Here is a 14682-nt window from a genome sequence, read left to right on the forward strand (position 1 = left end):
TTCCTGCTCCAGAGTCAACCAAGGGAGGTAGGTACCACCTCTTAGAAATGCAACATCCACTAGAGAAATCAGCATTTAGCTCTACTTACTGAAATACAGATGCTGAGATACTATTACATCCAGAATTATATTCCTGATACTGTCCATGTTCCTTATTTGGAAAAATGAATGCAGTCTTGGTTCTATGAAGGTACAGAATTACTGACAGACATAAAAGAAAATATAAGAAATCATACTTTTCAAGACAGATTATCTTCAGACAATAGCCTTCAGACATTTAAGTTAATAAAATAGCTTTCTATAACCTAAAAACTTAGAGGTGTTTTGCAGTCTTTTTTCTTAAATAGTGGACTCCCTGCTAAACAACTCTCAAAGAGAAAAATAGGCTTGAAAAAAACATGTTATTGCAAAAACCTTTTTGAAAAAGACAATATACCTGCCTAATAAAATGTATTACAAAGCTACAATAATTTTTTTTAAAGATTTTATTTATTTATTTGACAGAGAAATCACAAGTAGATGGAGAGGCAGGCAGAGAGAGAGAGAGATGGAAGCAGGCTCCCTGCTGAGCAGAGAGCCCGATGCAGGACTCGATCCCAGGACCCTGAGATCATGACCTGAGCCGAAGGCAGCGGCTTAACCCACTGAGCCACCCAGGCGCCCTACAATAATTTTTTTAAAAAGTATAATACTGACATCAGCACAGATAGAAATATTAATGGAAGAGAATAGAAAATTTGGAGAGAGACCCAATTAGTGCATGATAAAGTCAGCATTTCAAATAAGTGAGGAAATGATGGATTATCCAATAAAAGGTACTGAGATAAATAGTGTTAAAATCAAAAACGAATGAGACTGGGGGCACCTGAGTGGCTCAGTGAGTTAACTGGCCAACTCTTGATTTTTGCTCAGGTCATGATCCTGGGATGGAGCCCTGCATCAGGCTCCACATTCAGTAGGGAGTCTGCTTGCGATTCTCTCTCTCACTCTTCCCCTCCCCCCACTCATGCTTATACTCACTTGCTCTCATTTTCTCTCTCTCTCAAATTAAAAAAAGGGGGGGGGGGTTGTCCAGGTGCCTCAGTGGGTTAATCATCTGCCTTCAGCTCAGGTCATGATCTCAGGGTCCTGGAATTGAGCACCACATAGGGCTCCCTGCTCAACAGGGAGCCTGCTTCTCCCTCTCCCTCTGCTTGTGCTCTCTCTCATTCTGTCAAATAAATAAATAAAATCTTCTAAAATTTAAATTAAAACAACAACAAATGGAAACAAGCCTTAAAAATTATCTGAGCAGACAAAACCAGCTTAGTCATATAAACAAAACTTAATTTAGCTTCTTTTGCAAGGCTAACTTGACCTGGGTCAACTCTTGCTTATGTCTCTGGAAATCATAAGTGAAACCTCAAGTGTTCTCCAAAATTGATATGAAGTAACCATTCTACTTTGTAACAAAATGTCCCTAAGCCTCATTCCATATTTTGGTTTTAGTGTTCCCAGTTTACAAGCTGCCTTTTTGATGTGTGCACAATAAACTTTTACTGATTACTACTTTGGTGATTCATTGCTTTTATTTCTGTTATTTCTGATCTTTTGATGTTAGCTAACAAAATGGGGGGGAATCATCAAATCAACTCTCTACCTCAGATATCAGAACAAAATGAGTTCTAATTAGATTAGTATTTTACTTTTTTATAAAATAATAACTATGCTAAAGGAAAACACAGGTACACTTTTTTTTTTTAAGATTTTATTTATTTACTTGAGGGACTGAGTGAGACAGAGCATAAGCCAGAGGAGGGGCAGAGAGAGAGGGAGAAACAGAATTCCTGCTGAGCAGGTTGCCCAATATGACACTCAATCCCAGGACCCCAGGATCATAACCTGAGCTGAATGCAGAGCTTAACTGACTGAGCCACCCAGGAGCCCAACACAGGTACATTTTCATGTCATCTTATACTAGAAAATGTCTTTTTTTTTTTTGAAGATTTTATTTATTTGTCAGAGAGAGAGAGGGAGAGCGAGCAAGCACAGGTAGACAGAATGGCAGGCAGAGGCAGAGGGAGAAGCAGGCTCCCTGCCGAGCAAGGAGCCCGATGTGGGACTCGATGCCAGGATGCTGGGATCATGACCTGACCCGAAGGCAGCTGCTTAACCAACTGAGCCACCCAGGCGCCCCTAGAAAATGTCTTTTTAAGCAAAGCAACAATCAATGAAAAAAGAAGAAGAAGAAGAAGAAATGACTGATTTAGCTAAATAAAAAAATATTAAGTTTGGGTGAGCAAAGAAATACCACAAAACTAAAAATAATTAGTTAGAAAAGAAATGTATTTGGTATTTATTATAGTCAAAGAAGTAGTATCCTTAATACATAAAGTACTCCTTCAAATCAATAAAAAGGAACACCTCATTTTACAAAAGAACAAGTAATTCACAAAATGGCTAAAAGAATAAATATTCAACCTCCTTAATTATCACAGAGATACAAATTGTAACTCCATTTTGAATAAGTGAAGTTTAAAACAACTATTAAATCCACTGTTGGGTCTCCAACCTCTGCCTCCTCCTGCACATGGTCTTCTCTTCCATGTGTTTCATCTTCTGCCTCCTCTTATGAGGGTACTCATGATGGCACTTAGAGCCCTCCTCCATGTCCACAATTATCTCCTCATCTTAAAATACTTAACTTACTCACATCTGCAAATATACTTTTTCCAAATAGGGAAACACTGACAGCTTCTAGGGATCTGATGTGGATCTACAGATTTGATCTCCCAGGGGACCATTTTTTCAACCTAGTTTTCAACCTAATTTTTCAATTACTGCAGGTCATAATAAGAATAATTACCCAAGAAGGTTATCACAGCCTTATGTATAATTGAAAAAAACTGAAAAACAAAGAAAACAATCTAAATGTTTAACAGCACAATATTAATTAAATAAATTATTATGGTATGTCCTTGTAAGAAGTCATTAAAAATAATGCTGACACAGCATAAGAAATATAGTCAATTATACTGTAATAGTGATGTTCCAGGCCAGATGGGAGCTATACTTGTGGTGAAGACAGGATAACGTACAAACTTGTTGAGCGACCATGTTGTACACCTGAAATGAATGTAGCATCGTATGTCAACTATACCCAAATTTTTCAAAAATTTTTAAATGCTGACGTAAATCATTCCAGTTGTCTACTGTTACATTAAAAAAATCACCCAAAATTTAGTGCCAAGCAATAATAATTACTGCAGGCAAGATCTACTAATAGATGTTAACACCAGTGGACAAAAGTTTGAGGAAAAACAAGATACTTGCATATCTTAAAGTACCTCTTCCAAGATATTTATTAATTATAAAAGGAAAATTAATAACTTTATAATAGAGAAACCTGGCAGATACCAGCTTAACCCAAGTTTTCAAGGTTACCATCACCAGTGATATAAGACATTAACTTTCAGTACCCTCAGTGTGACTGAGTGAGAGCCCGTTATTTCTGGAGTATTCTTGCCAAACATGCATAACCTCTACCTAAATAAGGAGAAACATCACACAAACTGAAATTGAAGGATATTTTACAAAACAGCTAACAAGTACTTTCTACATGTGTCAAGATCATATGAAACAGGGGAAAACTGAGGAACTAACACAAATTAGAGGAGACTAAGAAAATATGACAACTAAATGCAAAATGGGATCCTGGGTTGGAAACTAGAAAATAAAAAGTAAAATGGTGGGATTTTAAGAAGGCCTATATTTTAATTAGTAGTATTATACCAACATTACCTTCTTAGTGTTGATCATGGTAAAGTCAACCCTTGAACAACATGGGGGATAAGTGCTGACTCCCCACATAGTCAAAAATCCATGTATACCTTTTGACTCCCCAAATACTTTACTAATGGCCTATTTGTTAACTAGAAGCTTTATCAATAATGTAAATAGTCAATTAACATATATTTTATATGTTATAAGTATTATACACTGTATTCTTAAACAGAGTAAGCTGGAGAAAAGAGAATATTATTAAGAAAATCACAAGGGGAACCAGAAAATATCCCCAAATAGCCAAAGGAATGTTGAAAAAGAAAACCCAAACTGGAAGCATCACAATTCCCGACTTCAGTCTCTATAGCAAAACTGTCATCCTCAAGACACTATGGTACTGGCACAAAAACAGACACATAGATCAATGGAACAGAATGGAAAACTCAGAAATAAATCCTCAATTCTATGGTCAACTAATCCTCAACAAAGCAGGAAAGAATAAACAATGGAAAAAAGATAGTCTCTTCAAAAAATGTTGTTGGGAAAATTGGACAGACACATGCAGAGGAATGAAAGTAGACCACTTCCTTACACCACACACAAAAGTAGACTCAAAATGGATGAAAGACCTAAATGTGAGACAGGAATCCATCAAAATCCTAGAGGAGTAGGACATCTGGGTGGCTCAGTTGGCTAAACATCTGCCATCTACTCAGGTCATAATCCCAGGCTCCTGAGATCAAGCCCCTGTCAGGTTCCCTGCTCATCGGAGAGCCTGCTTCTCCCTCTCCCTCTGCTCCTCCACCCCTGCTTGTGCTCTCTCGCATGTGCACTTTCTATTTCTCTCTCACTCGAATAATAAATAGAATTTTTTAATACTAAAAAAAAAAATCCTAGAGGAGAACACAGGCAGAAACCTCTTCAACCTTGGGTGCAGCAACTTCTTGCTAGACACGTCTCCAAAGGCAATAGAAACAAAAGCAAAAACAAACTATTGGGATTTCATCAAGATAAAAAGCTTTTGCACAGCAAAGGAGACAGTCAACAAAACCAAAAGACAACCAGTAAAATGGGAGAAGATATTTGCAAATGACATATCAGAAAAAGGACTAGCATCCAAGATCTATGTAGATCTTATCAAAATCAACACCAAAAAAAAAAAAAAAAAAACACAAAAAACCATATAATCCAGACAAGAAATGGGCAGAAGACATGAAAAGACATTGCTCCAAAGAAGACATACAAATGGCCAAGGGACACATGAAGAAATGCTCCACATCCTTCAGTATCAGGGAAATACAAATCAAAACTTCAGTGATATTCCACCTCATACCAGTCAGAATGGCTAAAATGCACTAGTCAGGAAACGACAGATGTTGGTGAGGATGTGGAGAAAGGGGAACCCTCCTACACTGTTGGTGGGAATGCAAGCTGGTGCAGCCACTCTGGAAAACAGTATGGTGGTTCCTCAAAAAGTTGAAAATAAAGCTACCCTATTGACCCAGCAATTGCACTACTGGGTATTTACCCAAAGATACAAATGTAGTGATCTTAAGGGGCACCTGCACCCCAGTATTTATAGCAGCAATGTCCACAATAGCCAACCTATGGAAAGAGCCTACATGTCCATCAGGAGATGAACGGATAAAGAAGTTGGTATATATATATACAATGAAAAATTACGCAGCCATCAAAAGATGAAATCTTGGTGTGCTTGGGTGGCGCAGTGGGCTAAAGCCTCTGCCTTCTGCTCAGGTCATGATCTCAGGGTCTTGGGATCAAGCCCTGCATCAGGCTCTCTGCTCAGCAGGGAGCCTGCTTCCTCCTCTCTCTCTGCCTGCTTCTCTGCCTACTTGTGATCTCCCTCTGTCAAATAAACAAAAATTTAAAAAAATAATAATAAAAATTTTTTAATCTTAAAAAAATATAAAATCTTTTAAAAAAAAGATGTAATCTTGCCATTTGCAATGACATGGATGGAACTAGAGGTAATTAGGCTAAGAGAAACAAGGCAATCAGAGAAAGACAATTATTATATGATCTCACTGATATGTGAAATTTAAAAGAAAATAGAGGATCATAATGGATGAGAGGAAAAAATAAAACAAGAAGAAACCAGAGAGGGAGAAAAACCATGAGAGACTATTAATCATAAGAAACAAACTGAGGGTTTCTGGAGGGTAGAGAAGGTGGAAGGATGGGGTAACTGGGTGATGGACTTTAAGGAGGGCATGTGATGTAATGAGCACTGCATATTCTATAAGACTGAAGAATCACAGGCTTGGACCTCTGAAACCAATAATACATTATATGTTAATTGAATTTAAGTTTTAAAATGTTTTTAAAAAATCATACAGGGGTGCCTGGGAGGTACAGTCAGTTGAGCATCTGACTCTGGGTTTCAGCTCAGGTCATGAGCTCAGGATTGTGAGATCGAGCCCCACATCAGGTTCCAACCTCAGCACGGAAGTCTGTTTCAGATTCTCTCTCTCCCTCTCCCACTCATGTTCTCTCTCTCAAATGAATAATAAATTTTCAAAAAAAAAAAAAAGAAAATCATAAGGAAGATACAATGCATTTACAGGACTGTACTGTCAAAAATCCACATATAAGTGGACCCATGAAGTTCAATTCCATGTTGTTCAAGGGCCAACTGCTAATGTTAGGGGAAGCTGGGTAAACAAGCACTCTATGGGTTATTCTGTAACTTTCCTGTAAGTTTAAAATTATTTCAAAATAAAAAGTAAAAAACAAAACAAAACTTAGTGGTGCAAAACAGTAACTAGTTTATTATGCTCACGATTCTGTAGGTCAGTGATTTGAGGGACACGGCAGGAACAGTTTGTCTGTGCTCCACCATGACTAAGGCCTCAGCTGGGGTGGCTGCATTGGGCTGGAGTCTCCAGAGTAGTTCACCTGAGACCATGTGTCTAGCCTTCGCTATTCTCTACATGATTTTTGACAGGAATGAAATATCCTCATATCTCTGGGGCCTCCACTGAAACACTGGAACAGTTGTTATGTTAGTTTCCAGGGGCTGCTCTAACAGATAACTCTGGGATGGGTGGCTGAAGACAAAAGAGATTTCTTCTCTCACAGTTCTGGAAGCTAGACCTCTGAAATCAAGCTATCAGCAAGGTCATGCTCCTCTGAGGTCTCTAGGGAAGAATGCTTCCTTGTCTCTACCAAGCTTCCGGTGGCTCCCGGTCATCCTTGGCATTCCTTGACTTGTAACTACATCACTCTAATCACTGCCTCTATGTTCACATGACCTTCTTCCTGGGTCCTTGTGTCTCTGTGTTTCTATGTGTCTTCTCTTCTTCTAAGAACACCAAACAGGGCACCTGGGTAGCTCGGTGGGTTAAGTCTCTGCCTTCAGCTCAGGTCATGATCCCTGGGTCCTGGGATGGAGCCCCTCATCAGGCTCTCTGCTCAGCAGGGAGCCTGCTTCCCCCCTCTCTCTGCCTGAGTCTCTGCCTACTTGTGATCTCTCACTCTGTCAAATAAATAAATAAAATCTTTTAAAGGGGGGGGCACCTAATCTAGTATGACCTCGTCTTAACTAATTAATCTGCAAAGATGCTATTTCTGAATATGGCCACATTCTGAGGCTCCAGGGAGACATGAATTCTGGTGGGACACTACTGAACTCACTCTAGGTGGGAACTGGCCAGCATCACTCCCTCCGTGTAGCCTCTCCATGTGACTTGTTAGGAACTTCTCAAAGCACAGTAGCTTCAGCATTGTCTCACGCCTTACAGGATGGATGGCTTTCCTCTGAGTAAACCTTCTAAGAAGAGAACCAGAAACTGCTAGTCCTTTAATGGCTAGGGCTGGAATTGGTGTAGGATTACTTCTGCTGTAATCCAATAGTTCAAGAAGTCCCAGCCCAGCCCAGCCTGAAAAAGGAAGCCCAGGAAGACATAGACTCCTCTATGAGGACTGGAATGAACATACACAGAGAGAAGGAACTGATGGCAAATATCTTGGAAACTGACTACTGCACAGCTCTGTTGTTCCTGACAGCTAAAGGTGCTCATAAGATAGAAATTAGAAAACCAATCACAAAATACCATATGTATAATTTGATTTCATTTCTATTTTTAAAATATATGTGGATATTTGCACTAAAAATGTCTCAAAAAATAAAGAGTAAGCAAAAATATTGAGAATGATTATCTCTGCAAGTTAAGAATTTTGGCAACTTTTTTTCTTCCTGTTTACCAATATTTTCTAATACAGATTACATACGTGTTATTTCTATAACAAAATAAAAGAAGCAGAAAGTAAATGATCTATGATTTGAACAGGCAAAGAGTTTCTGGTCTTTTTGTTTTTGTTTTTAAAGATTTTATTTATTTATTTGATGGACAGAGATCACAAGTAAGCAGAGAGGCAGGCAGAGAGAGAAGAGGGAAGCAGGCTCCCTGCTGAGCAGAGCCTGATGAGGAGCTCCTGGGCTCAATGATCCCAGGACCCTTGGATCATGACCTGATCGAAGGCATAGGCTTAACCCAGTGAGCCACCCAGATGCCCCACTGGTGTTTTAATTAGGATATACAAAAGGTAAATTTCAATAAGGCCAATCTAGATATAGAGCTATCAAGGAGAAACTCAAAAAGACTCATTTAAAAAAAAAAAAGACATTAGTCATAAAAAAGGTCAACTCAGATAGGCACCCACCCTCTTGGGTAGAAACATTTGGTATATTCCAAACCCAAATCCCTCAGGCCCAAGCAGCTTCTGAGCTCTCAATCCTGGATCCAGAAAGAAACAAACTTGAAGGAATTTCATTCATATCAAAGCGCATGCTAAACAGCTACAGAAGTCTGAATCAGGTTCCTGGGCTTCTACAATGTTAGACATTCACTTTGCAAAAGACAGATGAATGCCAGGATTCTCTGAGAAATCAGAGGTCTTTGCTCAGAGTGAGTCCTATGCCCAAGCTGGACCGGAGAACTACTTACGTGACATAGGTTAAAGGATTTGCAAAGTGGCCTACCAAAATATATCAACTGCTTCCCAATCCCTAAAATTTTTACCACCATATAAGTGAGTTACAGATTACAAGACTCTTTAATACTTCTGCAGATGAAGAAGGAGGAAGAGAAGATAAAGGAAGAGGAGGAGGAAAAGAAGGAACATAGATACATGTAAACACAAGGTGGGAATGTACAAATGTGCACAATTAATTGGTTGGTCTCTAAAGCAAGACTAGAAGAGAATAGGCAATAGGACAAATCAGTAATGGGTTTTTATGAAAGGGGTTGCAGAAGCCTGAGTAGGACCCTCCATGGGAGGACTCTAGGCAGTTAGGAGACAGTCTGCATAGACTGGGTGCCTAGAGGTATCTAAGAGGCACAGAAGTAAAGGCAAAGACACTTTGTCTCTTTCCCAGTTTTTCACTGTGCTGCCCCCACACCTGTGAGCAGATACAAACCCTAGAAGCCTCTGAAACTTCTCTACACTCAGGATAGTTTCATATAATCCCACCTAATGTGATCATTTCTAAGAACAGTTAGGCTTAGAAAAAGAAAAAACAGATGAACTGGAAATCTTACTTTAATCCAAATAATCTATAACTCTGAGATAAAAACAAAGACAAATTTTACTCACCTGCAATTTCTTCTGATGCATCAGTCAAAGCTAGAAACTTTTTTGTATTTTCCATTTCCTCATTACTTTGCAAAGTTTCACCAGTTTTTGCAAACTAATAAAAGAGAAACAAGTTTAAACATGGAAAAAGAAGGTAACTATACTCATCAATTTTTTTTAATTCCATGGAATCCAAACTGTGTACATACAAAAAAGAAGATTCATTTGTATTTCTTTAGTTAGGAAATTTGTTAATGTTCCTGTTTCCACAAAATTCTAGCAATTAATAGTCTCCAATAGAGTTGGAATATATGTCTATCATTACATAATGATTATCTTGGTTAAATCTTCTTCAGCTTCTGTTTAGTATGTCTATAACTAATTAGTAACCTAAAGGTACATCATCAAATTACAGTTTCAGACATTTCAAGATTGATACTGTATTTTATTATGGGTCCAGTTATCATTCTTATTTCCAAACAAGTAAAAATTTGTTACTCAATAAGAGTAAATGATAGACTAACTTTTTCTGCTAAAATTTACACAAATCATTTCTCTAGTTTAAAGCACTGCATTTTGATTGGTGCTTTCTTTCTAGCCCGTGGCCTGCCTGGGAATCTTACAAAAATGTATTTTTAATTATTTCTTTTTTAATTCATATTATCATATAGGAAATTTCCTTGAAGTCAACAACTAATCAAGGAGGAATTTATCAAAAACAACCAATCTGTTTTTATAATACTCCTTACTTTAAAAGCGCTCTCCTTTAAGGAGCAAAGTTCAAATATGAGCCAATGGCTATACATCAAGTCAGCGCAAACACCTGGTCAACTTCCACCTCTCAATACAACAGAGAATAAAAGGTCCAAGAAGGCCAAGGAACATTAACAGAGCACTAGAAATGTACTGAAACAGAAGCAAATACAGCATGGTCACAGACCACAAGCACTTCACAGCCTCTAAGAGATCCTGACCGGCATATGACACAGTGAACTCCTCACTTCCTAGTCACAAAAGTTTACTCAAGTAATAATGGTCAGCAGAGGGTTAAATGTTTGGTATATTTATGAATTTATCTCCAAACTGTAAGCTTGCTGAAGAAAAAGCAGACATACATCCTTGAATGTAGGCGCCACATGACATTCTATTCCAGAGATGGAGAAACCCCAGCCTGAAATCAGGAAGAGATGTCTACCGTGCTGTCGTGGAAAATGAACTTGTCTAAACAGTACCTGAAATCTGGAATGCTGCTAAGTTACCTTGACAAGTTCAAGAAAACTATCTCCCTCACCCACCACCCAATACAGACATATATGCACCACTGTCCTACTTCCACAAAATAAATCATAAAGGCAGACTACACTGATACGACCACAGTCCATGCTTTTACTCATCTTAGAGGAAATTTTCTTCCATGTCAGCATATGGTAAACATTCCTTACCTTGAGTTCTTCCCACAGCTTTATTCTCATGTCTATACCTTGCTTCTTAATTTCTTTTTCTCTATATTGTCTCTTCACCAATATCTTATCAAGCCTCCTCATCTTCTGAATAGCATCTTGAAGTTGAGAATCTAATTCTTTTAATTCGGGTTCATCTATATTGTGTTGAAAGTAGGAATGAGTTTGAAGTGTAGTACAACCATAAAGTTTTATTTTGTGTTTTATCTGTTATTTGTTCTTTCATTCAACAAATGTTTATGGCTCACAAGAATAACTAATATTGGTGTCACGTATCTTGATTTACAAAGTACTTTCACATGTATTTTTTCATTTAATTATCTAACAACCCTGTGAAATAGACATTTATCTCTGTTTCAAGTTGAAATAACTGGATCTTTTCTTTTTCCCCTTTTTAAAATTTTTTTTAATTTAAGCATAATTGACACACAATTTTACATTAGTTTCAAGTGTACAACATAGTATTCAAAACTCTATAACACGCTCTATGCTCACCACAAGCATAGCTACCAACCGTCACCATATAATGCTATTACAATACCATTGACTGAAAAAAAATAAAGCAATACCATTGACTGAATTCCTTATGCTGTGCCCTTTATTCCCATGACTTATTTATTCCATGACTGGAAGCCTGTATTTCCCACTCCCCTTTAAGTGTCCTTGAGTTCCTTCCATATCTTGGCCATGAAAGATGATAATCTGCCAATGAGCATAAATGCTCAATCTCAGCCATTCTAGGTTAGATAATTAGAAATGGCATATTCTAAAAAAGAAAGAAGAAAATAGGCATATTCTGCTAAGAAAGACCAAATTTTGCAACTTTTTAAAATCCAGAGAGTCCAGCGTGTTTCTCTATAATGTATATCACTTCCTCTTTACGGAAAAGATTATCTCCAGAAGGGAATTAGCTTATCCAAAAAGAATACTGATCTTATTAATAAACAGGCTTTGCAAACCTGATTGCTTACTTATTTTAAATGCAAGAGCCTTTAGTTCTAGTCCCTCACTGCCAATCCTAGCACTCTCAGCCTCCATATAATATAAGTGGACTAAATAGTAGGTACTCGTGCATGAAGGAACTCATGCAGTTCTGAAACAACAGAAACAAGTACAGCATAAACGGCCAAGAGCAGGGTGCCTGGGGTGGTTCAATGGGTTGGACATCTGACACTTGATTTTGGCTTCGGTCATGATCTCAGGATCATGAGATCAAATCAGGGAGTTGGGCTCCACACTCAGCACAGAGTCTGCTTGTCCCTCTCCCTCTGCTGTTCCCCCGCTTGAGCCCACACATGCGCACCCGCGCTCTCCCTCTCTCTCTCAAATAAATAAAATAAACAAAATCTTTAAACTGGGACAACAGCTAATCTCAACTATAGTGCCTCATTTCCTGATAACTGTGATCCTGAGTCACCCAGCCCAACTTTGAGAGCTAACCACATCCTAGACAGCAGTCAGCAGTTCTCAAAGTTTATGACCTCCGCTTCTCTTTATAGCCTTAAAAATTATTGAGAACCCAAAAGAGATTTCGTTTATGTTACATCTATTGATAACTACCATATCAGAAATAAAAACTGAAAAATATTACACAGATTTATTTATTCATTTAAAAATAATGTTATTAGTAATTTCATATTAACATAAATATAATATTTTTATGACAAATAACTATATATTCAAAAATTATTAAGAAGAATGGCATTGTTTTAAATTTGTAATATCTAGCTTGATAGAAGACAGCTAGATTCTCAAATCTACTTGTATAATATATTGCAATCTCTTGTTTCACCCAAGAGTATATTTCGAAAATCTGGCCTCATAAAGACATGTACTTGGAAAGGGGAGGAGAAATGTAATAACTTTCTCAGGTAATTATGGATACTCTTCTTTGATACTATATCAAAACTCAACAACGGGTATTTTTTTAAAGAGTAGTTATAATGTGAAATTTATAACCATATCAGTGAGCTTTATGTATTTGTCCTATTAAAATCCATACAATTATCTTTCATGCTGAATGGATTTTTTACCCTGCACTGGTCATTTGGAAAATGATAATTCACTGACTTATGCAGACCTGCAAAATGTTAGCACATTTTGGTATATTTAAATTTTTTTAAAAAATTTGTTTAAATATTTAGTATTTTTTAAAATCTCATTGGTTAATACCATCATCATATTTTATCAGAGAAGTCTAAATATTGGAATGGCATACATAAGTTTTCCAAAATTCTATTTTCACTTGAAAGCCCAAATTTTATCATTGACAAAAGATACTGTCAATTATTTTCCTTGAAGTAGCAGGCTCATTTCATCTTTTTAAAAAATGGCTGCCAAATACCCAAGTCTAAATGATAATAGTTTGTCTGTCAGTCATTCTTTTGCATAAGAATGGTGTTCCATTAAAAAGTGGCCAGTTCAGTTCTCAACTTCAACTATCATACAAGTACTGTTCCTCAACCCAAACTTCACATTTTGGTTTACAGCAGAATTGCTTTATATACCTGCCATTTTACCTCATAGGCAATTATAAAGATGTATATTTGAAAAAGCAAGATTCGATAAAATTAATAATTTTTACTGCTCCATCAAAGATGTTCTTGACTGGCACTGGCTATTTCTTTGTTCTGCCAGTATCTGGTCATGAAGAACACAATGACTACTAGTACAATGGGATATAATGCCTTTATTCATGCAAAAGAAAGCACCAGCAATTTTACTCACCAATGCTTTTGTACCATCACTGTAAATGTCCATTCAGTGGGTAAAAAGGCAAATGGCATTATTTCAGTATTACAATGAATTATATTACTGATATACCAGTATTATGATGAAAGTAGTCTCACTTTGCAAAATTCCGGTAAAGGTCCCAGCAATCCCCCAGGGCTCTGCAGACCACATTTTTAGAAATGCTGTTCTAATTCACTCTGACCAGTATTAACTTAATAACCAAGGGGGAAAAAGGGCTCATTAAAAATCTAAAAGTTATTAAGATCAAATGTGATTATCCTGAAGAAGTAATATATAAATTACAGGATATATTTTATTGCATAATTTAGTCATCAAAAAGATCAATAAACCATGTCATAAAATGCAGAAACACTTTCTACTTGATTAATGTAAAATGACCACAATAACAATTTTATTCAGTTATGTTTCTGTTTCGTTATTTTATTATTTATTTCACAAATTTCATTATTTTTCTGTGTTTTTAAGTGTTTTAAGTGTTTTTATTATTTTATTATTTTTCTAAGTGTTTCATTATTTTATTTTATTTTATTCATTATTTTACAAATTTCATCATTTTTCTAAGTGTTTTTAAGGACTCCACATTATTCTAAATAAAAACCGGTGCTCACAAAGGTACGCCTCTTGACTATTATTTCTACCCAGCTGATAAAAAACATATGTAACTCTAATATTTGAACTATAATATCTGTCACTGTCATTACCCAATCACCTAGTGATTTTATCCTACCTGAACAGTCAGGGACTCTCTGATGTTGAACAAAGTTCAGACCTTCATCTGATCCATCCTCCACCAATTTTGGCTTTTCAGAGTCCTTTTCCCCTTTATCATCATTATTGTTTCTACTTTCTTCTGCATTGCCGCTGTCTGAGTTGTTCTCTTTACCAGAGTTCAACTTGATTGCAGTATCAACCTCATTATTTCCAAAGAAATAATTTTCATAAATAATATATTCTTGAAGACTTTACATTTCTAGACTAGTTTAACACTAGTGTGTGTATGTATGTCCTCACATACTTACATTAGTGTTAAACTAGTTTAGAAATATTTCACTTTTTAACTAAATATAATTTAACTACACAACTAAATTTAGTAACATATGCACCAATTGCC

At 36.8% G+C, this 14682-nt stretch overlaps 1 protein-coding gene across 1 annotated transcript in view; it reads right to left on the minus strand.

Moving 5' to 3' along the window:
• Positions 1–14682, minus strand: part of LOC131837167 (fibrous sheath-interacting protein 1-like) — a 69169-nt gene that overhangs the window by 36495 nt on the left and 17992 nt on the right. Inside the window, exons 4-6 of the mRNA XM_059183408.1 lie at positions 14299–14482; positions 10800–10954; positions 9379–9472 (exon numbers count right to left, since the gene is read on the minus strand). Coding sequence (XP_059039391.1) covers positions 9379–9472; positions 10800–10954; positions 14299–14482 — 433 coding nt within the window. The remainder of the gene's footprint in view (positions 1–9378; positions 9473–10799; positions 10955–14298; positions 14483–14682) is intronic.

This window comes from Mustela lutreola, chromosome 7 (genome assembly GCF_030435805.1).
Source record: "Mustela lutreola isolate mMusLut2 chromosome 7, mMusLut2.pri, whole genome shotgun sequence".
Taxonomy (NCBI): domain Eukaryota; kingdom Metazoa; phylum Chordata; class Mammalia; order Carnivora; family Mustelidae; genus Mustela; species Mustela lutreola.